At 40.4% G+C, this 26,224-nt stretch overlaps 1 protein-coding gene across 1 annotated transcript in view; it reads left to right on the plus strand.

Moving 5' to 3' along the window:
• Positions 1-26,224, plus strand: part of cps1 (carbamoyl-phosphate synthase 1, mitochondrial) — a 95,434-nt gene that overhangs the window by 43,483 nt on the left and 25,727 nt on the right. Inside the window, exons 23-28 of the mRNA XM_034185859.1 lie at positions 140-205; positions 2,012-2,075; positions 3,084-3,265; positions 11,794-11,988; positions 19,013-19,080; positions 22,378-22,453. Coding sequence (XP_034041750.1) covers positions 140-205; positions 2,012-2,075; positions 3,084-3,265; positions 11,794-11,988; positions 19,013-19,080; positions 22,378-22,453 — 651 coding nt within the window. The remainder of the gene's footprint in view (positions 1-139; positions 206-2,011; positions 2,076-3,083; positions 3,266-11,793; positions 11,989-19,012; positions 19,081-22,377; positions 22,454-26,224) is intronic.

A 26,224-nucleotide genomic window follows, 5' to 3' on the forward strand; every position in this document is an offset into this window, starting at 1 on the left:
GTATACACCAGAAAATACAGTAATACTACTCCAACTGACAACAGTTCTTGGTGAAACTTTTCAATAATGAGTGAAGAATGACAAAGAAGAAAAGAATGGATGAATAAAAAAAACTGTTTTCTCTGATTCTTCTCAACAGATTGACACATTGGCAGCTGAGTACCCAGCCATGACAAACTACCTGTACTGTACCTATCATGGTCAGGTATGTGGTTCTGCTTATGAAGAAAATAAAATTCTAAAGTAACATCATTATGATTACGAGCCAATCCAGTCACAGTCTAGCTCAATGAAATTGTAAATATGGGAGTGGCATTCATGAATATATATTAGCAGTAGGGATGGGTATTGATAAGATTTTCTTGATATCGATGCCATTATCGATTCTGCTTATCGATCCGATTCCTTATCTGTTCCCTTATCGATAGCTCGTGAATTTTGTACTAAAAGTAGGTTTTGCTGGGTTTCTATGTATTTCATTGAGTCTTAAAGTAAATAAATATGAAATTGGTCACTGTATCCTTGATCTCTGGACATAAATAAAAATAAACAAAATAGTGTTTTGCTTTGAAGTTATTAATGCAGACTGGACTCTATAGTTCTAACTTGACTCGCCAGAGAGCCGTGCAACGTTTGGAGCTGTGTGAACAGAACGGAGAACGATTCTCGTTTCTTTCTCGCAACAAGTCAGGAGTCCCAGTTAGTAACTTTAATCCATGCAAACATGACTCATGATTGACATATTCAGGGATAAAAGTGGTGAGAAACAAAAGCTGAAACCCAAAATTACCCCCCAACACCACCCGCATGAAAATGTTTCAATTCTAGAAGCTCTGAAATGCAATCTGGGACTATTCCAGATGATAAACTGGAGTGAGTGCAGCATCCATTTAGGTGAGGAAAAAAAACAGTTTTCCTTATTCAAATTCATTCCAGTAGTATTCTGCTCTTACCAGGATGCAGCAGTTTTCTAGTTTGGCAGATAGTTCTGGAGGAAATCACTGAAGAAATTAACAAATTGAAAATATGGTTTGACCGAAACAAACTGTCATTAAACTTAAATAAGACAGGGATTAAATGGAGGTGTAAGAGTCACTAGGTGTTCACAGGAAACATTTATTTCTGCATGTATGTATTTATTTATTTATCTATGTTCATTGTTAGTTGGTTTTATATTTTCTGTTGTATTTTTATTCAGGTTCTTTTTGTCTCTTTCTCTAAAATTGTATATAATAATCATTAGATTATTAATATATAAACAAAAATAAATTTAAGAAATATTACAATTTGAAAACAAATGCACCCGAATGTGATGACAGCTGCAACTGCTTAATGCTAACTTTTAACATTGAAAATGCCATAGACATGCTAATGCGTTAGCATCGCTCCTGTTTTTAAGTTATGAAATACATCTATCAACTGTTTCAGAAGACCATAACAGGTTGGTTTAACATAGAAAAGGTAAATAATACACAGACGTATGCTCTTTAGGGTTTTAGCGGGGAAAATTAAGCGAAAGAAAGAATAAATGAAGCAATAGATCGACGCATTGCTTCAGTCTGCGAACCACTGCTTTGATTGGTTCAAGGCTCAAAGCAAAGCCGCGCTGCAGAAAAGTTGATTACGGACCCGCTGCAGGGTCTGTAATCAATGTAGAGAAATGATCATTTTCCTGACAAACACCCCCCAAAACAATGGGCACTCTGAAGGACCGATAACAGAATCGTTAAGCACAAAGCTTATTGATGTTGGTGGATCGAATCATTTCTTAACGATACCAGAAAGGAACCGGTTCTCGATACCCATCCCTAATTAGCAGCGTCAGATATTTTGGTAAGATGATGCTAAATTATTGACACTTGTAAATAAATGTAAATATAAATGTGTCACCTTTTCTAAGAGATACTTTAATCAGCTTTAGTGCTCAAAATTTAAATGAAATGTTGGGATGGATGCTTTTTAACATGCAACGTGAATATGGATGTGAGGAAAAATGTTTACATTTTTTCAGGAACATGATCTGGACTTCAAAGACAAGGGAACCATGGTCCTTGGTTGTGGGCCGTATCATATTGGTGAGTCCAATATGAGGTCACACTATTTAAATATAATCTTGCTTTTGTGTTATTATAGTTTCCACAAGTTTAAATGTTATCTTGTGAATACTAAGGTACGTTGGTTAGTAACAAAGTGTGTATTCTGTTGCATTTTTGGCCTTAGCCAGTTTCTGATGTCAGATTGAAGGCCGTGCACTGTAGTTGCTGGTGAAGCATGGGTCAGGTTTTTATTTATTTATTTCTCTATAAACACCTGCACCTACCTGTGCTGTTATGAGAGCCAATCCGCATCGCTTTCTCCGCAAAAATATGCAGCGATTTACGACTCAAACCCGATGTTGCTCATGCATGTAAGATAAAAAAAAAATCAGTGAATCGATCTTTTCAACCCGGCACCATTCACTGCGCATGTGTCATGTCAGCAGCGATTAACAGATTATCACCTCATTTTTGCTTAAAATTGATTTGAGAATGATTTTAGAGGTTTTACTTTGTCATCTGATGGTTAATAATTCCACCACCACCACACTGTGGGGAGATCTCTATGAGGGTAGGTTAAGAAAAATATCAGTCATCTATACAGCAAGTAATTTGTCATCGACAACAATTACCAATCTGACATCTGTGGTAAATGCTGTATTGTAATGTAGTTGAGAAACTACATTAATAGTACTTCTAAAGATTTCAGTGAGATGTGCTGTTGGTTTAAGTTTTGTGAGCCTGCTGCTTGGCTTTCTTAAAATTAAACATACTTGATTTAGTGTAGAATTTATAATGGCAAAAACTAAAACAAACAAAAAACCACAACCCACGCTGCCTGCAGGAATCTGTGCCCCTTTATTGAGTTATGCTAAACTCTCTAATGAATGGATTGAACACAAAATCAACATTTTGTATCTGATCAGGTAAAGGTATAGAAGAACTCAAATATCCTTTCCAGGAAAAGCTAATTAATTCTTCCTGTACATGTCAGATTGAGGATGTTTAGCTAAAATGCTCAGACTAATTAATGGTTTTGTCCACCAGGGAGCAGTGTTGAGTTTGACTGGTGTGCGGTATCCAGCATTCGAGCTTTGAGGCAGATGGGCAAGAAGACAGTGGTGGTTAACCACAACCCTGAGACGGTCAGCACGGATTTTGATGAGTGTGACCGCCTTTATTTTGAAGAGCTGACTCTGGAACGCATCCTGGACATCAGCCAACAGGAGGTCAGCATACAGTATAAAAACTAAATAAATAAATAAATATATAAATTTAGATTTTCTGTTACCCCCACCTTTCATTCCTTGTCCTGCCATGATGCTGCTACATCAATTCACGTTCTGCAAATTTATTTACATTATCCTATTCTCTGAAGTGTAGATACATGGTATATGGCGGAATCTACAAAGAGAGGGGGAACATCCTCACTTTCATTGTGGCATAGTGAATGTAACTATTAACATGATGTGTACTACAGTGAAATCTGATTGAACTGGATTCCAGTTGAAGCTTCCCATAGAAAGGTTGCTAGATTATTTTCACTTAATGTAATTTGCATAGTTGGATAGTGCACTTGCTTTCAAAATGGAAGATTTCCAGTTTAAGACCGCCTGTGCCTATTTTCCTTGTCACACCGGGAAGGGCATCCAGTGTAAATCTTGTGCCATACTAACATGCAGATCCATATTGGATCTGCATAACCCTAACCCATATTGGCGACCTGGAGTGAAAAGGGAGAAGCTGAAAGGACTTAGTGTAATTATTTGCATAATATGTATACAACCCCAATTCCAGTGAAGTTGGGGCTTTGTGTGAAATGTAAATAAAAACAGAATACAATGATTTGCAAATCCTCTTCAACCTATATTAAATTGAATACACCACAAAGACAAGATATTTAATGTTCAAATTGATAGACTTTTTTGTTTTTATGCAAATATTTCCTCATTTTGAAATGGATGCCTGCAACACATTTCAAAAAAGCTGGGACAGGGGCAACAAAAGACTGGGAAAGTTTATGAATGCTCAAAGAACATGTGTTTGGAACATTCCACAGGTGAACAGGTTAATTGGAAACAGGTGAGTGTCATGATTGGGTATAAAAGGAGCATCCTCAAAAGTCTCAGCCGTTCACAAGCAAAGATGGGGCGAGGATCACTTTGTGAACAGCTGCTTGAAAAAATAGTCCAGCAGTTTAAGAACAGTGTTTCTCAATGTTCAGTTGCAAGGAATTTAGGGATTCCATCATCTACAGTCCATAATATAATCATAAGATTCAGAGAATCTGGAGAACGTTCTTCATGTAAACGGCAAGGCCGAAAACCAACATTGAATGCCTGTGACCTTCGATCCCTCAGGCGGCACTGCATTAAAAACCGACATCATTGTGTAAAGGATCTTACCACGTGGACTCAGGAACACTTCAGAAAATCATTGTCAGTTAACACAGTTCAGCACTACATCTACAAGTGCAAGTTAAAACTCTACCATGCAAAGCGAAAGCCAAACATCAACAACATCCAGCAACACTGCCGCCTTCTGTGGGCCCAAGCTCATTTGAAATGGACAGACGCAAAGTGGAAAAGTGTGCTGTGGTCTGATGAGTCCAGATTTCAAATTGTTTTTGGAAATCATGGACGTCATGTCCCCCGGACAAAAGAGGAAACAGACCATCCAGATTGTTACTAGCTCAAAGTACAAAAGCCAGCATCTGTGATGGTATGGGGGTGTGTTAGTGCCCATGGCATGGGCAACTTACACGTGTGATGGCACCATCAGTGCTGAAAGGTACATCCAGGTTTTTGGACAACACATGCTGCATCCAAGCAACGTCTTTCAGGGATGTCCTTGTTTATTTCAGCAAGACAATGCCAAGCCACATTCTGCACGTGTTACAACAGTGTGGCTTCTTAGTAAAAGAGTGCAGGTACTAGATTGGCCTGCTTGCAGTCCAGACCTGTCGCCCATTGAAAAAGTGTGGCGCATTATGAAGCACAAAATACGACAATGGAGACCCCGGACTGTTGAACAACTACAAGTCGTACATCAAGCAAGAATGGGAAAGAATTCCACCTACGAAGCTTCAACAAGTCCTCAGTTCCCAAATACTTATTGGGTGTTGTTTGAAGGAAAGATGGTGTAACACAGTGATAAACATACCACTGTCCCAGCTTTTTTGAAATGTCTTGCAGGCATCCATTTCAAAATGAGCAAATATTTGCACAAAAACAATAAAGTTTATCAGTTTGAACATTAAATATCTTGTCTTTGTGGTGTATTCAGTTGAATATAGGTTGAAGAGGATTTGCAAATCATTGTATTCTGTTTTTATTAACATTTTACACAATGAAAATGGTCCACCAAGATAAAAAAATGAAAATAAAAAATAAAATGTTTTATTGCACTAATGCGCACCACATGGTGCAGTACCGACCAGAAACCACTGGGTTGAAACGGGGCTGTCGGCAGACGCTGGATAATCGTTAAGGTGTGACAGCTGCATTAATTTATTAGACGTACGACAGCGTGCACCAGATTTTTTAATACGTCTGGCATACACAGGCTAAATTGTCGAGGTGTGACAGGCCCTTGAATCTGACATACGGTGCATTTTGAAAGTATTCACGGCACATTTTCCACATTTCGTTGTTACAGCCTTATTCCGAAATGGAGAACAATCATTTTCTTCCCTCAAAATTCTACTCACAACACCCCATATTGACAACATGAGAAGTGGTTAAAATTTTTGCAAATTTATTAAAAATAAAAAAATGAAGAAATTACACAGTGGTAACACACGATATAAAAATGTGCATGAAGGAAAATTACTCTACTTCATCTTCAAATGGTAATAATTGGACCTTTGTGTTTAATTGATGCATCATAAAATATTCATAAACGTCATGAGCACAGCTTCCCTAAATCATGTAATGGATTTCAGTGAACCGTCACACAAAGGTAGTGCATTGTGTGAAGATCTGCAGCAATAGCAGCATGATGTTTCTACAAAGGTGAAGACCACAGTTGGGCTGGAAAGTATTTTTTGGCTCTGTGATTTTTATTAATATATTAACAGAAAAACATAAAGCTGTATCCTTCAGGATGGGTTTCACCATGAAAACTAAACAAGCCAAACTCCTATATCTGTCAAACAGAGGTTGGCTAAACTCTGTATGTCTCCTAATGGGGACATTTGTAATGTAGACACATTTGGCACATCTGAGATCTTAATAGCTCGAGTTTCTGGAATTACAGGTGAGGATTTTTATTTATTTATTGCTCTTGTGGGAATGAGCTTCTCAGGTCAACTGAACTCTCTGTAACACTCATCTTTCATGTGGTGCTGCTTGCCAATTAGCTTTTGTCTAAATATATTCTCAGGTGGTTATTTTTATATTGCTGTGAAGCTTTTGGGTCATTTCATGAAGGTAACTGTTGAGGAAAAATTCTTGATGAAATATTTATTTGCAAAAATTATCAATGCTTCTGATTTTTTTTTTTTTTTTTCTCTCTACTGTGTTATTGATGACTGGGGTCTGAGATTTAAAATTTTCTCATGTTAAATTAATCTCAGACAATTCTGATTCGAATCCAAATCTGCTTGGCGACTCGTGTGAGATTTCAGACCTTATAATATTGGGGTAACGGTGGGAAAATATTTGACCATTTCACATTTGGTTGTATTACTCCACGTCCTGACCGGCGTTCTGACAGGATGTCATTCCTGTCGACCGTCTGCGCAACTGCGCACGCATGTGCAATATTGTCGTGATGCGGAACTGTCGATTTACGAGATGTACAATTCGACAGAACACTGGCAGCGCGCGCAGCCAGCCGACAAAATTACTTACAGAAAAATAAACCGTGGAAACGATGGAATTGGATAAGAATAGGAATAACCCCCTTGTGTCTGATGTTTTGCGAACATTCACGCATTATACAGTCGCAAATATCCATTTTACTAACACGTCGATGGTAAAAGTCAATTTACGACCGGATAACCAGGATGAAAGTCCGCAATTCATCAGACACAACAGGGTTATTGCCCAGTTGTATTCCCTGCAATTGGCAGTGTGATCATAAGATTAATGGAGTCACTGAGTCATTCATTGGGTGGGTTCTCAGAATTTCTGTAGGTAACTCCATAAAACAAGAAGAAAAATGTTCTTTGTTCTTAAGAATTTTTTTTTTTTAATTCAAATTAGAAAAAAAAACAGTGCAGCGGACAACAGAATATTTACAAAGGAATCCTTCAAATGGTGATACAAGCATCAAAGTTGGCACAAATACTCCTTAAGCATTACTCTTTTGAAAAAACTATCCACTTGAATTTTCAATAGGCGGCCAGGTAGGGGTCAGTTGAAGAATTACACAGGGGTCAAAATTTAAAAATGTTTGAATCATATTGAAAGTTATACCACATTATTTGTCTGAAAATAAATATTCTAAAAAGGTATAGTTATAGCAAAAGAAAAAAGAAAAAGGCGGGGGGTCTGGGGAGCCCCAAAAGCTGAAAGGTTTTAGCCATGCTCATGCTCCCAAGAACCATTTTACTGAAAAATAAAGGCTGAAGGACCTAATTGACACTGTTAGATGGCGAGGAGCTTCGCTCGTTCATGTCCTTGACATATACAGTAGTGTTCGGAATAATAGTAGTGCTATGTGACTAAAGAGATTAATCCAAGTTTTGAGTATATTTCTTATTGTTACATGGGAAACAAGGTACCAGTAGATTCTCACAAATCCAACAAGACCAAGCATTTATGATATGCACACTCTTAAGGCTATGAAATTGGGCTATTAGTAAAAAAAAAAAAAAAGTAGAAAAGGGGGTGTTCACAATAATAGTAGCATCTGCTGTTGACGCTACAAACTCAAAACTATTATGTTCAAACTGCTTTTTTAGAAATCCTGTGAATCACTAAACTAGTATTTAGTTGTATAACCACAGTTTTTCATGATTTCTTCACATCTGCAAGGCATTAATTTTGTTGGTTTGGAACCAAGATTTTGCTTGTTTACTAGTGTGCTTGGGGTCATTGTCTTGTTGAAACACCCATTTCAAGGGCATGTCCTCTTCAGCATAAGGCAACATGACCTCTTCAAGTATTGTGACATATCCAAATTGATCCATGATACCTGGTATGCAATATATAGGCCCAACACCATAGTACGAGAAACATGCCCATATCATGATGCTTGAACTATCATGCTTCACTGTCTTCACTGTAGGGCTGCCACAAACGACTATTTTGATAGTCGACTAGTCAACGATTATTTTTGCGATTAGTCAACTAGTCGGATCATACATAATTTCCTAAATTAAGGCCTGCAGTATTTTCCGAGAAACGTTGGGATGAAAACATGAACATTTCCAAATCAGTGACTATTTCTTAGACTTCATTTATATCAATCATTCAGAAATACAAACAGTGTGGTACTTTATAGTAAATCTGTGTCAGGTAGGCAGTTCTCAAAAACTGAATGTCCATGCTGGAAGGAGACAAGTGAGGGAAACCACAAGACACAACTCTGGAAGAACGTTTGACTTCTGTGAGTGGAGAAACTGGGAATAGTGCAACATTTTTATTTTTATCTTCATTTTACTTATAGTCACAACTTTTTCTGATTTATGGTTGTTTCTGTTGCATTTCTGAAATTACAGAACTGCTATAAAGAAAAGTGTGAACATGTTATTGTGTTTTAAAACTTTGTGGAGCAAATGCAAACACCAAACTCTTATAACGAAAGAAAAATACGCAAACATGTGCAGGTAAACTTTGATATAAACTGAACAGAACAATGCAGACTGATTTGACTCCCCACATTTTTTGTATAAATAAATCAGAATAAAATAAGAGGTAACTCACTTTGAAATGAATAAACCATATAGCTGCAGCTTATAATAACTTTGAAAAATAACAAATCAGCAGCTTGTATTTTTATTCCGACTCCAGTTCATTTTAGTGTGATGAAGTCATTTTTTTCTCCTCATCAGTCACGTTTTGTGCTTGAACACTACATTAAGCTTAAGATTGAACAAATAAATACCTTTGGAAAATAACACCTGTTAAAAGTTCAGAGTTCTCACCTGCTTTTTGTGATCTGTGCCTCCGAACATCACTGCACAGCTTCTCCACAGCAGGGATTTTTTTTAACCTGTGAGTTAATTTATATATTCTCATTTTTAAGGATGTTTTAAGGATATCTGACTGTTTATTTCATCTCATGATCTCATAAATTCAGTATACGACATGCACATGGTGTGAACAGAACGGTGCCATCAGAAAAACACCGGTAGAGAAAGAGCAGAGAAAAGTAAAAGCAGTTCCACGGTTTGTGTGTTGTTGTTTTTTTTTGTTTTTTTTATATGTTCACTCGGGTTAAAATCCTCTCTCTGCTCCGCGCTCGCTGTGTCACGTGCACTGATGGTTCTCAGCAGAGTGTAACGTCTCGTTCCTCCGTTCGCAGTCTGCAGCGAGTTAACTCCGCGCGCACACACACACCAACAGCTCCTCCGGTAAACTGCGTATTTTAGACAGCGTTGAACAAGACGGCCACTGTTTTAATCGCCCGTCTTATCCAAGTTTGACCCTCCAAATGACGGCAGTATGGCTCGCTGCCTAAAACTATGAATTGAGAGAAAAACAAAGACTTAAATAAAATAAACGACTCGTCGACTACTAAATTAGTTGTTGATGGTTTCTTTAGTCGACGTTGTCGTGACTAGTCAACTAGTTGTGGCAGCCCTACTTCACTGTGAACTGTGGCTTGAATTCAGAGTTTGGGGGACATCTCACAAACTGTCTGCGGCCCTTGAACCCAAAAAGAACAATTTTACTCTCATCAGTCCACAAAATATTCCTCCATTTCTCTTTAGGCCAGTTGATGTGTTCTTTGGCAAATTGTAACCTCTTCTGCACATGTCTTTTATTTAACAGAGGGACTTTGCGGGGGATTCTTGCAAATAAATTAGTTTCACACAGGCATCTTCTAACTGTCACAGCACTTACAGGTAACTCCAGACTGTCTTTGATCATCCTGGAGCTGATCAGTGGGTGAGCCTTTGCCATTCTGGTTATTCTTCTATCCATTTTGATGGTTGTTTTCTGTTTTCTTCCATGCATCTCTGGTTTTTTTGTCCATTTTAAAGCATTGGAGATCATTGTAGATGAACAGCCTATCATTTTTTGCACCTGCGTACAAGTTTTCCCCTCTCCAATCAACTTTTTAATCAAACTACGCTGTTCTCCTGAACAATGTCTTGAACGTCCCATTTTCCTCAGGCTTTCAAAGAGAAAAGTATGTTCAACAGGTGCTGGCTTCATCCTTAAATAGGGGACACCTGATTGACACCTGTTTGTTCCACAAAATTGACAAACTCACTGACTGAATGTCACACTACTATTATTGTGAACACCTCCTTTTCTACTTTTTTTTACTAATAGCCTAATTTCATAGCCTTAAGAGTGTGCATATCATGAATGCTTGATCTTGTTGGATTTGTGAGAATCTACTGAATCTACTGGTACCTTGTTTCCCATGTAACAATAAGAAATATACTCAAAACCTGGATTAATCTTTTTAGTCACATAGCACTACTATTATTCTGAACACTACTGTATGTATTAATGTTTTTTTATTTTGATTTTTGCTGTATTGCCCAGCCTAATACACAATTGCCATATCATAAAATAAAGACAGACATAAAAAGTTACTTATGAAACACTGTTGCCAATGGGAAGGTCCTGGTGGTTACTCGGGTCAGTGTTGCTTTTAACACATCGTTGTATCTAAATTTATAACGCACACAGAAATAACATTTCTAGGACAATCACATTGTCCTTTTTGTTGTCAAGTTACATTTTTGAAATATGGAAGTGTTAAGCTGTTACGCGATTCATTCTATTGCATACTATTGCATGTTAAAGATGCGGCTTCACATGCAGGAGTATATCTGATAGAGCTACACAGGTTCATGAGATGATGCATATTTTCTTCCATATTCAGTTCTTCCCTTTGGAGCCCAGCTGTATTTAAGTTTGTAAAACATGCTCAAGGATATATAAAATATGCTATGCTTGGTGGGTCTTTTTTTTTTTTTTTTTTTTAGTGCGCTGTTGTATTTATGTACCAGAGTTCATTGGCTTTACTTTGCAGAAGAATTGTAATCCAGATAAAGTAGCGATGGGATCAGTGTGTGATTAAGCGTTTGTTTGGTCGGACAGATGGCATTACAGTCAATCCCTCTCGCACAGCCACGGCCCCCTCTTGCTTTGTGTTTGTGATAAATGCAGCATTAGAGCTAGGTGATCAACCCTGGACAGGAGCAGAAGAGAAGGTCCATGAATAATGAAGTGATACAACTTGGCATTACCATGGAAACGGCATCCCCCTTAGATAAGCTTGACAAGAAAAGGGTTTGTGTGTATATTAAAGGGAGCAAAGGCATTAGCCCTCTCACACAGCGTCCTGCATCATAACTGAACCTATGGCAACACAGAGATTGAATGTTTTGGTCTCCCCCCCCTTTTCCCCCTCGTGTGGTCAGTAGCCATGTTAATTGCAAGGGGTCATGTGTTTCAGACTCAATCGTAGTTGATCAGCCTGTGGCAAGAAGGGCAGGCATTGACAAAGGATCTGTTCTCCTTATGATTCTACCCCTCTGCTTCTAATTTTTAATATTCTTCTGGTATCACTTCTGAGTACACTTTGATTGTTGTTGTCACACCCCCCCCACCCCACCCCACCCCAGGCCTGTGTTGGCACTATTGTGTCCGTGGGAGGCCAGATCCCCAACAACTTGGCTGTCCCACTACACCAGAATGGAGTAAAGATTTTGGGTACAAGTCCCCTGCAGATTGACCAAGCTGAGGAGCGCTCAACCTTCTCCAGGATCCTTGATGACCTCGGCGTGGCTCAAGCTCCATGGAGTGCACTGAGCTCTTTGGTAAGATGCAGGGGGGATAAAAAACAATTAAACCAAAGTACAAATGCGCTCAGTGATAAAGTCAGTGAGACAGAGAATGAAAAGAAAAAAAAAAAAAATATATATATACTCAACAAAAATATAAACGCAACACTTTTGGTTTTTCTCCCATTTTGTATGAGATGAACTCAAAGATCTAAAACTTTTTCCACATACACAATATCATCATTTCCCTCAAATATTGTTCACAAACCAGTCTAAATCTGTGATAGTGAGCACTTCTCCTTTGCTGAGATAATCCATCCCACCTCACAGGTGTGCCATATCAAGATGCTGATTAGACACCATGATTAGTGCACAGGTGTGCCTTAGACTGCCCACAATAAAAGGCCACTCTGAAAGGTGCAGTTTTATCACACAGCACAATGCCACAGATGTTGCAAGATTTGAAGGAGCGTGCAATTGGCATGCTGACAGCAGGAATGTCAACCAGAGCTGTTGCTCGTGTATTGAATGTTCATTTCTCTACCATAAGCCGTCTCCAAAGGCGTTTCAGAGAATTTGGCAGTACATCCAACCAGCCTCACAACTGCAGACCACGTGTAACCACACCAGCCCAGGACCTCCACATCCAGCATGTTCACCTCCAAGATCGTCTGAGACCAGCTGCTGAAACAATCGGTTTGCATAACCAAAGAATTTCTGCACAAACTGTCAGAAACCGTCTCAGGGAAGCTCATCTGCATGCTCGTCGTCCTCATTGGGGTCTCGACCTGACTCCAGTTCGTCGTCGTAACCGACTTGAGTGGGCAAATGCTCACATTCGCTGGCGTTTGGCACGTTGGAGAGGTTCTCTTCACGGATGAATCCCGGTTCACACTGTCCAGGGCAGATGGCAGACAGCGTGTGTGGTGTCGTGTGGATGAGCGGTTTTCTGATGTCAATGTTGTGGATCGGGTGGCCCATGGTGGCGGTGGGGTTATGGTATGGGCAGGCATCTGTTATGGACGAAGAACACAGGTGCATTTTATTGATGGCATTTTGAATGCACAGAGATACCGTGACGAGATCCTGAGGCCCATTGTTGTGCCATACATCCAAGAACATCACCTCATGTTGCAGCAGGATAATGCACGGCCCCATGTTGCAAGGATCTGTACACAATTCTCGGAAGCTGAAAATATCCAAGTTCTTGCATGGCCGGCATACTCACCGGGCATGTCGCCCATTGAGCATGTTTGGGATGCTCTGGACTGGCGTATACGACAGCGTGTACCAGTTCCTGCCAATATCCAGCAACTTCGCACAGCCATTGAAGAGTGGACCAACATTCCACAGGCCACAATTGACAACCTGATCAACTCTATGCGAAGGAGATGTGTTGCACTGCATGGGTCAAATGGTGGTCACACCAGATACTGACTGGTATCCCCCCCCCCCCCAGCCAACTCAGCCACATGGGGTGTAACTCAGCCACATGGGGTGTGCAGCCAGTACATTCTGAGTGCCGGTCCCAAGCCCGGATAAATGAGGAGGGTTGCGCCAGGAAGGGCATCCGGCGTAAAACAAGCCAACCCAACTATGCAGACTCAGAATCGAATTCCCATACCGGATCGGTCGCGGCCCGGGTTAACAACGTCCACCACCGGTGCTATTGCCCAACAGGGTGCCGGTGGAAATTGGGCTACTGCTGGGCGAAGACGATGAAGAAGAGGAGGAAAACGTTGCCACGAACAGTGGGAGAAGAACACTAGAAGGGTGGAAATGAGAGTGGGGACTTTGAATGTTGGTAGTATTACTGGTAAAGGGAGAGAGCTGGCTGATATGATGGAGAGGAGAAAGGTAGACATATTGTGTGTGCAAGAGACCAAGTGGAAGGGAAGTAAGAGCAGGAGCATCGGCGGTGGGTACAAGTTGTTGTACCATGGTGAGGACAGGAAGAGAAATGGTGTTGGGGTCATTTTAAAGGGAGAGTATGTTAAGTGTGTTGGAGGTTAAGCGAGTGTCTGACAGGGTGATGAGTGTGAATGGGAAATTGAAGGGGTGATGATGAATATCATCAGTGCATATGCCCCACAGGTAGGTTGTGAGATGGAGAAAGATGATTTCTGGAGTGTGTTAGATGAGGTGGTGGAGAGTGTGCCCAAGCATGAAAAAGTGGTGATAGGAGCAGACTTCAATGGGCATGTTGGTGAAGGGAACAAAGGTGATGAGGAAGTAATGGGTAGATATGGTATTAAGGATAGGAATGGGGAAGGACAGATGGTAGTTGATTTTGCAAAAAGGATGGAAATGGCTGTGGTGAATACCTACTTTAAGAAAAGGGAGGAGCACAGGGTAACATATAAGAGTGGAGGAAGGTGCACACAGGTGGACTACATTCTTTATAGGAGATGCAAGCTAAAAGAAATCACAGACTGTAAGGTGGTAGCAGGAGAGAGTGTCACTAGACAGCATAGGATGGTTGTTTGTAGGATGACTTTAGAGGTAAAGAAGAAGAAGAGAGTGAGAGCTCAACAAAGGATCAGATGGTGGAAGCTGAAGGAGGAAGACTGTTGTGTGAAATTTAGCGAGCAGGTGAGAAAAGCACTAGTTGGAGGGGAAGCAATTTTGGACAACTGGAAAAGTACTGCAGATGTGGTGAGGGAGACAGCTAGGGCAGTACTGGGTATGACATCTGGACAGTGGAAGGAAGACAAGGAGACTTGGTGGTGGAATGAAGAGGTTCAGGAAAGCATAAGGAGAAAGAGGTTGGGAAAAAAGTTTTGGGATAGTCGGAGAGATGAAGAAAGTAGACAGGAGTACAAGGAGATGCTGCGTAAGACGAGAAGAGAAGTGGCAGAAGCAAAGGAAAAGGCATATTGCGAGCTGTACAAGAAGTTGAATAGTAAGGAAGGAGAAAAGGACTTGTACCGATTGGCCAGACAATGGGACAGAGCTGGAAAGGATGTGCAGCAGGTTAGGGTGGTAAAAGATGCACATGGTAATGTGCTGACAAGTGAGGAGTGTGTGCTGAGAAGGTGGAGGGAATATTTTAAAGAGTTGATGAATAAAGAAAATGAGCAAGAGAAAAGGCTGGATGATGTGGTGAGAGTAAATCAGGAAGTAAAAGAGATTAGCAAGGAAGAAGTGAGGGCTGCTATGAAGAGGTTGAAGAGTGGAAAGGCAGTTGGTCCAGATGACATTCCAATGGAGGCATGGAAATGTCTAGGAGAGATGGCAGTAGAGTTTCTAACCAGATTGTTTAATAAAATCTTGGAAAGTGAGAGGATGCCTGAGGAGTGGAGACGAAGTGTGCTGGTTCCTATTTTCAAGAACAAGGGTGATGTGCAGAGCTGCAGCAACTACAGAGGCATAAAGCTGATCAGCCACAGCATGAAGTTATGGGAAAGAGTAGTAGAAGCTAGGCTTAGAAAATAGGTGAAGATCCGTGAGCAGCAATATGGTTTCATGCCGAGAAAGAGCACTACAGATGCAATGTTTGCTCTGAGAATACTGTTGGAAAAGTACAGAGAAGGACAGAAAGAGTTACATTGTGTGTTTGTGGACTTAGAAAAAGCTTATGATAGGGTACCAAGAGAAGAGTTGCGGCATTGTATGAGGAAGTCTGGAGTGGCAGAGAAGTATGTTAGGGTAGTGCAGGACATGTACAAGAATAGTGTGACAGCGGAGAGATGTGCAGTCGGAATGACACTCATTCAAGGTGGAGGTGGGATTACACCAAGGATCAGCTCTGAGTCCTTTCTTGTTTGCCGTGGTGATGGACAGGTTGACAGATGAGATCAGACAGGAGTCCCCATGGACTATGATGTTTGCAGATGACATTGTGATCTGTAGTGAGAGTAGAGAGCAAGTTGAGTCTAGTCTGGAGAAGTGGAGATATGCTTTGGAGAGAAGGGGAATGAAAGTCAGTAGAAGCAAGACTGAGTACATATGTGTGAATGAGAGGGAGTGCAGTTACAAGGAGTAGAAGTGGTGAAAGTAGATGAGTTTAAATATTTGGGGTCAACTGTTCAAAGTAATGGAGAGTGTGGTAGAGAGGTGAAGAAGAGAGTGCAGGCAGGGTGGAGTGGGTGGAGAAAGGTGGCAGGAGTGATTTGTGAGTGAAGGGGAAAGTTTACAAAACAGTAGTGAGACCAGCTTTGTTGCATGGTTTAGAGACAGTGGCACTAACAAAAAGACAGGAGGCAGAGCTGGAGGTGGCAGAGCTGAAGATGTTGAGATTCTCTTTGGGAGTGACAAGAAGGAATGAACATATCAGAGGGACAGCTCAGGTGGGACGGTTTGGAGACAAAGTCAGAGAGGCGAGATTGAGATGGTTTGGACATGTGCAGAGGAGGGACCCAGGGTATATAGGGAGAAGGATGCTGAGGATGGAGCCACAAGGCAGGAGGAGAAGAGGGAGGCCAAAGAAGAGGTTCATGGATGTGCTGAGAGAGGACATGCAGGTGGTTGGTGTGACAGAGGAAGATACAGAGGACAGGGTGAGATGGAAACGATTGATCTGCTGTGGCGACCCCTAACGGGAACAGCCGAAAGACAAAGAAGAAGACGCCCCCCCCAATAAAACAAAACTGCACCTTTCAGAGTGGCCTTTTATTGTGGACAGTCTAAGGCACACCTGTGCACTAATCATGGTGTCTAATCAGCATCTTGATATGGCACACCTGTGAGGTGGGATGGATTATCTCAGCAAAGAAGTGCTCACTATCACAGATTTAGACTGGTTTGTGAACAATATTTGAGGGAAATGGTGATATTGTGTATGTGAAAAAAGTGTTAGATCTTTGAGTTCATCTCATACAAAATGGGAACAAAACCAAAAGTGTTGCGTTTATATTTTTGTTGAGTGTATATATATAATATAAAACCTCAGTTAGTCAGAGCTTTGCGAGAAGAACGAAATGTCAGTTATGGCAACATTCATACAAAAACTTGAATTAATGTGTTAAAGTAGAGGGGTTCGGCTCCTTGTTGCATATATCTGTTCATTTAATGCTTTTTACAGGGTGCAGGCCTAGTAAGGCTGGTATGATTCACATCCCTCCAGATTCAACGGTGTCACCATACTTTGGTGCTAATTTGATTCTTAAGAATTGCAGTTCTACAAGTGTTGCAGTTCAATATTATGTTGTGATTTTTCCAACACGAGGCTATGGAGGGGAAAACCGAATATGATTATCAGGTTGATATATCATAAGTCATATTTAAGAAAAAAATCATTTTATTGCATTAGTTTGGGTTTTATTTCAAGAATAAAATTTTGCGGTTTCTGCTAATCAGCTAGTGCCAAAAGGAAATACTAGAAATATTAGACCAAAATGTCCCTGAAACTTGAGCAGCACAGGTTTGAGGCTTTTCCACCACTCTCTATGGAAGAAGTTCTTTGCAGATAAAATGAGAAATTGGCTTTCATGCTGTGTATTTCTTTTTTTTTTGTTTGTTTTCTATTTTCAAAAGCCTATGAACGTTCCTGGATCCACATCCAAAATCCACTGAACTCATTCTTGAGCTGAGGCCCAACTCTTCACCATATTTGACTGAAATGTATTCATGTCCTTTTTAGAGATTCTGGTGATAAACTTGGTGTCTCGCAGAATTATGTCATGTACAGACTTCAGAAACAGCCATAGAATGTTTTTAAAGCCATCCAAATGATGCAAATGGTGTATATGCTATCCAGCATGCCTATCTCAGAAGGAAAGAAATAACTGCAAATTGTGCATAGCAAAGATAGCCAATGTTCTGTGAAAATTATCTGACAAAGAATTCAGAATCTGAAAAGGTTGAAAAGAAAAAACCTGACACCACCACAAGAAAAACTTTGATTCAAGCGCATGAAGCAAATACATACTTCTGACATTTGATCACATCCAATTTAGCTTATGAAAAGCCACTTTTAACATTAACATATTTTGGTAAAATTTTGTGCTTCTGCCAAACTAGTGTTGGCAGAAGCGTGGTGCTCCCGTTTGTTTTTGTAATAACTGAAACAAAATAACTACATAATTGTTGAGAACCATTTTTGATCCAGAATATACACTCCTGACATATTTTTAATTTACACATTCCCAAACACAACAGACTGTTTCCGCACAGACAAACCTGTCTCATTATTTTTTGAATTCTCGCACAGGCACTTCGCTACCAATTACTGTCTTTTTTTTTTTTTTTTTTTAAGTTTAGTTTTATTTGTTTTTAGGTTTTCCTCCCCCCTCGTGTTTAGCCCTCTCAGCTAATATCACCTAGCTACATCAGAATGAAACCCTGGCAGGCCCCTCTGCGGCGCATGTTGTGGAGCCCTCAAAACATGATTGCAGTTGGCACTGAGATATGTCTCTTCCATTACTTTTGACCGTGTTCTCAGATTCCACAGGGGGCAGTGGAAGGGGATTAGTGAGCATACAGACATGAGGGCACAGATAAACTTTGTCTCCAGAGTCCACCTATATATTCCCTTTCCCAGATGACCTTAAAAAAAAAAAAATCCATTTTGTCTCTCAGGCTGGAACGCATCCAGCAGTTACTGGAAGGTGGTGCTTCTGACTCTGAAGTGATTATGTGTTTAATGATATTCTATATGGCCCATGAACTGCGGGTAATCCCAATAAATAAATAGATGAATAAACCTGCTGAGATATGGAAAAGGCTAATGATAAGGAGGCAAGACTGCCTGCAACCTGCCTACCCCTCACTCTTTAATTTCTCCTCTCCAAGTGAAAGGAACAAAAGGTCAAAGTTTGTTTATGCCGCAGCACCCCTTTTCTCATTTCATTCCTTGATTCAATCAGTTTTTTACATACTTGAAGCAGCACAGCTGAAATGAACAAAATGGGACTTGTTATAAGATGTACAACTGCTTCCTGTACAAACCTTTCAATACATCATATATTAGATTTAAAGGCAAATAAGTTAATAAATGACAAAAAAAAATAAATTTGTCTAGAGCTTAATTGTTTTTGAAAGTTTTTTGTTGTTTACATTGAAATGTAGAAACTTAAGTTTTACAAAAGTCAATGCGTCTGTTGGTTTTCTCCCTTCACAGCACGATGCCTATGATTTTGCCAACCGGGTAGGATACCCTTGTTTACTGCGTCCATCTTACGTTCTCAGGTAAGTTTTAGGAAATGTCAAACTGCATCATATGAAAAGTCATGATTTAGCCTTACCTTGATAACATTATTGAAGTTTACAGGGATAAAAGTTCTCCATTGCTTGCGATGGATTTCCATCAATTGGGCTACCAAAAGGCAGGTTTTGCGCCGACACCGTCCTGAAGCAGGATCAATGATGGGCGCAAGTTATAAAATTTACCACGTTCAAAAATATATTTATTTTTTTAAGCATAACGTCTATTTTGTTTTTGTTTTTTACTTATTAGTTACAAGTTGTTGGCAGCTGTTAATAATGAAACCTTTTAAAGTAACTGTGGCAACACTGCCCTTCACAACACCCCTTGATTAAAGGTCCAGTTTTGAAGACATTTTTCATACTACAACTTATAATAATATTAATATTTTAACAACTAAAATGTTTAAATCTGTATTTCTCTGGGCCTGAGTTTTATTATAGTTCTGGGCTAAGGTTAATTGCTGACCATATAAAATAAGTTTAGTTAATTTAACTTTTAAGATTACTAATCACAAAAGCTATAGTCAATTTCATATTTTTGGCTTCCCTCATTCTAACTAACCTGATTTTAAAGCTGGAACCCCAAACAGACCCAGTAATGCCCAAGCTTAGACATTACATTTAAAAATGTTGTTCAGCAGGAGAACATTTTACTCTTTTCTTAGCTGTCACCAGGATACAATTGCAAAAGGGTGTCTATAAAAAGGTAGGTGCTGCACTGGTTATGATTTGGCTGTGGGGGGATTCAGTCAGATGTTTTTGTTTGCTTGAATCCCTGAGTTTATACGGACCTGGAAATAAAAACATACCCCCCTAGTGTAGTGTTGCTGATACATGCCACATTTATTGTAGTGGGGCTTTTATCCAGTAGATGTCATGATTAGACTTTGTATGTAAACATGGCTTTGGCATTATTTATCTTGAAGAACAGATAGTTTTAGGCTATATGCTTTTTAAATATTGAAGTAATTCATACTTTCTCATCAGTTACTATGAAAACTCAGTGTCAATTTCTTACTGCAACTTAATATGAAAGTAGTTTAGTTTGACAAGGGACCATCCTGGTGCCTCCTGTCTTACTGCATACATGTGAGACCTGGATGCTAATGAGTGACCTAAGGCAAAAACGAGATGTCTTTGGTACCTGGTCTTTTCAGAGGATCCCTGGGTAGCGATTATATCCATTTATTTGCCAAACCCTATAGATAGATACTTTAATGATCCAAATGGAAATTTAAACACCCCATAGCTAAAAACACATACTTATACAGTACATTCAACACACACAAGGACAAGGAAGAAGCACAAACACCAGGAGAATGGACATTCATGGTGAGGGTACATTCCTCGTTCAGTCACTTTAAGTGCACCAGTAAGGGAGCAGTGCAAAGGGGGGATGTGCCTTCAGATATACCTTCACAAATCTCTCTAAATCTGTGCTAGTGAGCACTTCTCCTTTGCCAAGATGATCCATCCCACCTCACAGGTATGGCATATCAACATGTTGATTAGACAGCATGATTATTGCACAGGTATGCCTTAGGCTGGTCACAGTGCTAGAAATTCTAGTGGAACATATAAAGATGAGTGTCTGAGATAAGTATATGGTATGGAGTTCTTTATCAGATAAAGGACTGTACACCTGTGCATCAGTCAGTGGACAGGTGCACAGACTGATACTTTGATACATTTCACATTCCATTGGTGGAAAATAAATTTGATGTAGAAGTTGTTAGGATGGTAATTTATCTTGCTACATAGCTAAATTTGCTAAAGATTTTCTTCAGCAAGGGTAAATTAGTCTAATGACACAGTCAGCAAACAGTCTGGATCTGAATGTGATTTAAAAATTGGTGGTGGAAATTTAAAAAAATGAAATAAATTGGTTCATGACCAGCCTCCATCCTGCCAAGCTGATCTTTTAACTACTTGAATTGTTTTTCATTAGTGAAGTCCTTGCATCAAAGAATTCAGGTCATCATGAAAGCTGGAGGAAGAGCAACAACATACTAATTGTGATTCTTTGTGTTGATAATTTCATATTTATTTCCCTCAGCGTTGAGTGGTTCCTTTTTTTTTTTTTTTTTTTTTCCCTCTACTTGATATGGGAAAACATTGTTACATTAATTAAAATCCTTTTTAATTTGAATTATACTTCAAGAAACCAGGATTTTCAGCTAATAGGAGTGTGCATCTCTCCCTTTAAAACAAAACTATATGCATCGCGATACACGGGCTACAGTACGATTTAGGGACAATATTTTATTTGTGGGACTATTTGATTTGCTGCTATTCAATACAATTGTTAAGTGTTGACATTCATAACTTCCCCATTCTGAACTGTTATGATAGCATTAATAAATTTACAAACAAATGTGTAGTTCATATGGTTATATTTATCCATTATACGGCTCACCGCCACCCGCCATGTTGATTTAGTTTTTAATCTCTCAGGCAAAGTACCAGCAAGTTTGAAGATGTGGAAATAGCAGTAAAACCAGCTTGACTCAATGGATTTAGAATGTTAGTCAAGCAGTCAGTCAGTTCATACCACATTTATACCAGTTCAGCTCTGTGTATCAGTGGAGTTGTAGCTGTTACGTTAAAATCGATTTTTGATCCATATCTGGTAATTGTTGCACTCCTATCAGCGAGTGAGCAAATGCTGTTTTGTTTCTTATGTGACTTTTAAATTTTGCTAGGGGTTGTAAATAAAGGGAGCTGGTTTTAAATCTTGGGGCCACAAAGATTTTATGAACTAGGCGACATCACATATGCATGATTGTAAATGCGTTTGAGTTGCAGTGAGTCTGTGTTCTTTGACTTTTGGTTATAAACTTTGCCTTTGAGTAACAGACAGCAAAAGAATCCAGCACTGACCGAAGCCTCGAGCTTTGCTCTGTCCTCTTTCTATCCATCTTTAGCCACCTCCTTTCTTTTCAAGCAGGATGATGGTTCAGGAAGTTGTCTAAAATCACAAACAACTGCCACAACAAAACTAGTCTAAATTTGTTGTTTTTAATGACTAAGTCCTGAGCTCAATCTAGGGAGCCTGAAGTGCCTTTCGACCCAAATAGCATTCTCGTTCTCTCACTCCCTATTTTGACTGTTTCTAGACCTCGCTCCCCATGGTAATAGTGATGCAACAGCAAGATAATGAGTGGTTTGAGCAATCATTTGAAACTCCATCTCCTGTTTTCTTGCTTCTCTTCCTTTCCTGTGGCCTTTTGTTCCCTCCCCTCCCTACACCACCCTCTTCCCCCACTTACATCTCTCTAGTGGCTCTGCTATGAACGTTGCGTATGGAGAAGATGAGATGAAACGCTTCCTGGAAGAAGCCGCTCAGGTGTCCCAGGTGAGATCAGCTGACATCAGTGTTATTGGTGTGTGACACGAGTACACATATATGAGAGATGGTACCAAAATTTTCCCAACAAAAATCTCACCCTGACTTTAAAATCAAATGGCCTTGAGTTTTGTCACCAACACGCACAGACTTGTACTTCCTTACGGTGCCTTCTCCCTCTGCTTTCAATTAACTAACACTACCAGCTGGCGTGGCTGTTGGCTATTGTTTGCCCCTCTCTTCTTTACTGAAGCCCCAGGTGGTGCTGGCATCTGGCCTCTCCATGGGCCTCTGCCTGGGGCGAGTAGCTTCTGCACATATCACACCTTCAGAGCATCAGAATGAGCTTCTTTTCAAGTCGTGGTCACTGATCTGAATCCTAGTAACAACCAAAAGGCACTCATTACAAAGAGTATCTGTAAAAAACAAAACAAAATGCCCCCTGTGTGAATGGAGGAAAAAACAACTCATGGCTCTGTGCTGTTACGTGAAAATTACCCAAAATTAAATTTTATTTAGTTTCATAGTAGCCCTTTCAGTCACTTTTGTCAAATAGTGTCTGTCAGGCCCTATGTAATTGTCCTCTCTGACGTCACATCATGTGGTAACAGTCAGCCTTGGTGCACGTTGCCCGATGTGGAATCACATCATCCTTTTCCAAGGATCCTAAGCTAATTAAAAGGGCATAAAACACAGTGAAGTCGGGTCATATGCTTTCAGTGGAGCACCACTGGGACATTGCGACCTTGAAAGCTACAATAAGTAACTTACAATAATTAGAGCTGATATATTGACTTAAGCTGATTATTTCCTGAACAAGCAAATTACTGTCTTATCTGATGAGCTGTACTGTTCTTGCTGGAGTCAAGGCGATATCTTGCTCAGGGGGAAAAAACTGCAGAGTGGTCAAGCATGGATGATGCATCCAATTCCAATCATGACTGGAAATACAGTAGCTGGTAGCTTGTTATGGTTTAAGCGGTCAACATGCTAACTGCCGACTTTGGTGGTTGCATTCGGTATCAAAATGCAGGCCCGTGGTCTTGGTTTTGTACATTTGTTTATAGCCAAAATTGTGCATCTCCAAAGTAACTACTACTTCTGTTACATCACACTGACTGCCCCGATGTGGATCATTGTTAAGGCATACTAACTCGCAATAGTAAAAATAAATGTTATGATTTCAATGGCTGGTCTCTCTATTCAAGCTCACTCAGAAGCTTAAAACTGTGATTTCTTTTGGGGAGTTTTAGTTTGACCAGAAAATTCTTCATGAAGTGGGCGTGCCACGTAGACGATTGTGAGATTACAATTAAACATATCTTACTCTGAGCAAAGTCTCCCAGGCCTCCAACAGACCAAGCAAGGAATTCAAACTGACTTTTCAGTAATATGGCAACCCTGTTTGGCTGGAAGTAGTTGAGTAGAAATGTTGTCACTGAAGCATACATACATTCATTTCACCAAGTTTCTGTGAAAATCACTTCATTAGATGAGTAAATATAAGCTTTGTTAAACTTTCGTGTTCCTGTTTACACAAACCGTGCATCTGGAAAGAATTCACAGCGCTTCACTTTTGCCACATGTTATGTTATAGCCTCATTTCAAAATGGATGAAATTCTTTTTGTCCCCCTCAAAATTCTACATGGTACCTCATAATGATGATGTGATTTTAAATTTTTGGAAATTTATTAAAAATAAAAAAACTAAGAAATCCTGTTTACACGGATCATCCTTGAGATGTTTCTACAGCTTAATTTGAGTCCACCTGGGTGAATTCATTTGATTGCACATGATTTGGGAAAGCACACACACCTGTCGACATATAAGGTCCCACAGCTGACGGTGCATGTCAGAGCACAAACCAAGCATGAAGTCAAAGGAATTGTCTGTAGACCTCTGAGACAGGATTGTCTTGATGCACAAATCTGGGGAAGAGTACAGAGGCACTTCTGTTGCTTTGAAGATCCAAATGAGCACAGTGGCCTCCGTCATCCGTAAATGGAAGAAGTTCAGATACACCAGGACTCTTCCTGGAGCTGGCTGCATGTATAAACTAAGCAATCGGGAGAGAAGGGCCTTAGTCAGGGAGGTGACCAAGAACCCGATGGTCACTCTGTCTGAGCTTCAGCATTCCTTTGTGTAGAGAGGAGAACCTTCATAAGGACACCCATCCCTGCAGCAATCCACCAATCAGGCCTGTATGGTAGAGTGGCCAGATGGAAGCCACTCCTTAGTAAAAGTCACATGGAGTTTGCCAAAGGACACCTGAAGGACTCTCAGACCATGAGAAACAAAATTCTGTGGTCTGATGAGTCAAAGATTAAACTTTTTTGCTGTGAATGCCAGGAATCATGTTTGGAAGAAACCAGGCACTGTCCCTACAGTGAAGCATGGTGGTGGCATCATGGTGTGGGGATGTTTTTCAGTGGCAGGAACTGGGAGACTAGTCAGGATTGAGGGAAAGATGAATGCATCAATTTATAGAGACATCCTCATTTGTGACACAGGTGCAAACTGGCACTCATCATCACATCTGAGCGTTATTGCGGATTTAGCCCTTTTGATCAATATTTTGTATTATGTTTTAGCTTATGAAAAGTCACTTCTAATGCCGCGTTCACACCGTGCGTGATCAGACGCTACAAATTCGTGGGGGTTGCGTGGCGACGGACGCGCCTCCTTCACCCGGTGTGTCGCTCTGCTTGGGTGGACTTTTGCTGCGAAAATTCGCCCAGGTGCGTCATCAAAGAGGAGGAGCTTCCATTCCGCTCGGCGTCAAGTCATCATGATGGACCTTTCACACGGAGTGAGTTGTTGTGAAAAGCTCCCAATACAGAGAGTATCATTATTTGCTGCAGGAGCTGCGTCTGGATGACGGCCGCTTTCAGCGGTCCTGCCGCCTCTGCGGGACCCAGTTTGAGGACCAACTGTCCCGTTCATGCGCACACATGTAAACAATAAAAAAAAAAGAAACTCCGCTGCTTGCTGCAGCTCGCTCTTCCCCCCCAAAAACTGTCATAATTGTGTTTAGAAACCAGTCACCATTTGTTTTATTATACATCTGTGTAGTTAATTAATAAAATATTCTCCACACAGACGATTCGCTCACGCGCGCACGTAAAAAAAAAAGAAAGAAAGAAACTCCGCTGCTTGCTGTGGGGCTGCTCCTCACTCTTTCCCAAAAAAAAAACTCTGTCATAATTGTCTTTAGAAACCAGTCACCATTTGCTTTATTATACATCTGTGTAGTTAATAAGTAAAATAATCTTCATGGACGATTCCCTCGCACGTGCACATAAAAAAAAGGAAAAAGAAACTCCGCTCCCGCTGCTGTGGGGCTGCTGCTCGCTCCAAAAACTGTCATGATTGTGAAATAAAGGACAAAAGAGACATAAGTCCTGCTCACAGGCTGCTACCAGATACAGGACATGTTCACATCCTCAGTCAAACTCCAGACATCTCCACATCACTACATATTCAGTCCCTGATTGGTCATCGCAGCGCGACGAGACGAAAAAGTTCAGATTTTTCAACTTGGGGAGGAGGGCGACGCAATATCGCGACACAAACGCACAAAACGCTGAAAATCGCTTCACTCGCGTCGCAGTGCACGGTTTGGCGCCAAAACGCGTCCTTACATAGGGATTACATGGCAACCTGTGGCTGCAGTCGCTCGTGTCGCACCCAGTGTGAATGCGGCATGGCAGGACTTTGACCTTGAAAGTTTTTTCCAAGGTAAAAACTTGTGGAATTGAAAACTAATGTTGGCAGAGGCT

Source organism: Thalassophryne amazonica, chromosome 14, assembly GCF_902500255.1.
Source record: "Thalassophryne amazonica chromosome 14, fThaAma1.1, whole genome shotgun sequence".
Classification (NCBI taxonomy): Eukaryota; Metazoa; Chordata; class Actinopteri; order Batrachoidiformes; family Batrachoididae; genus Thalassophryne; species Thalassophryne amazonica.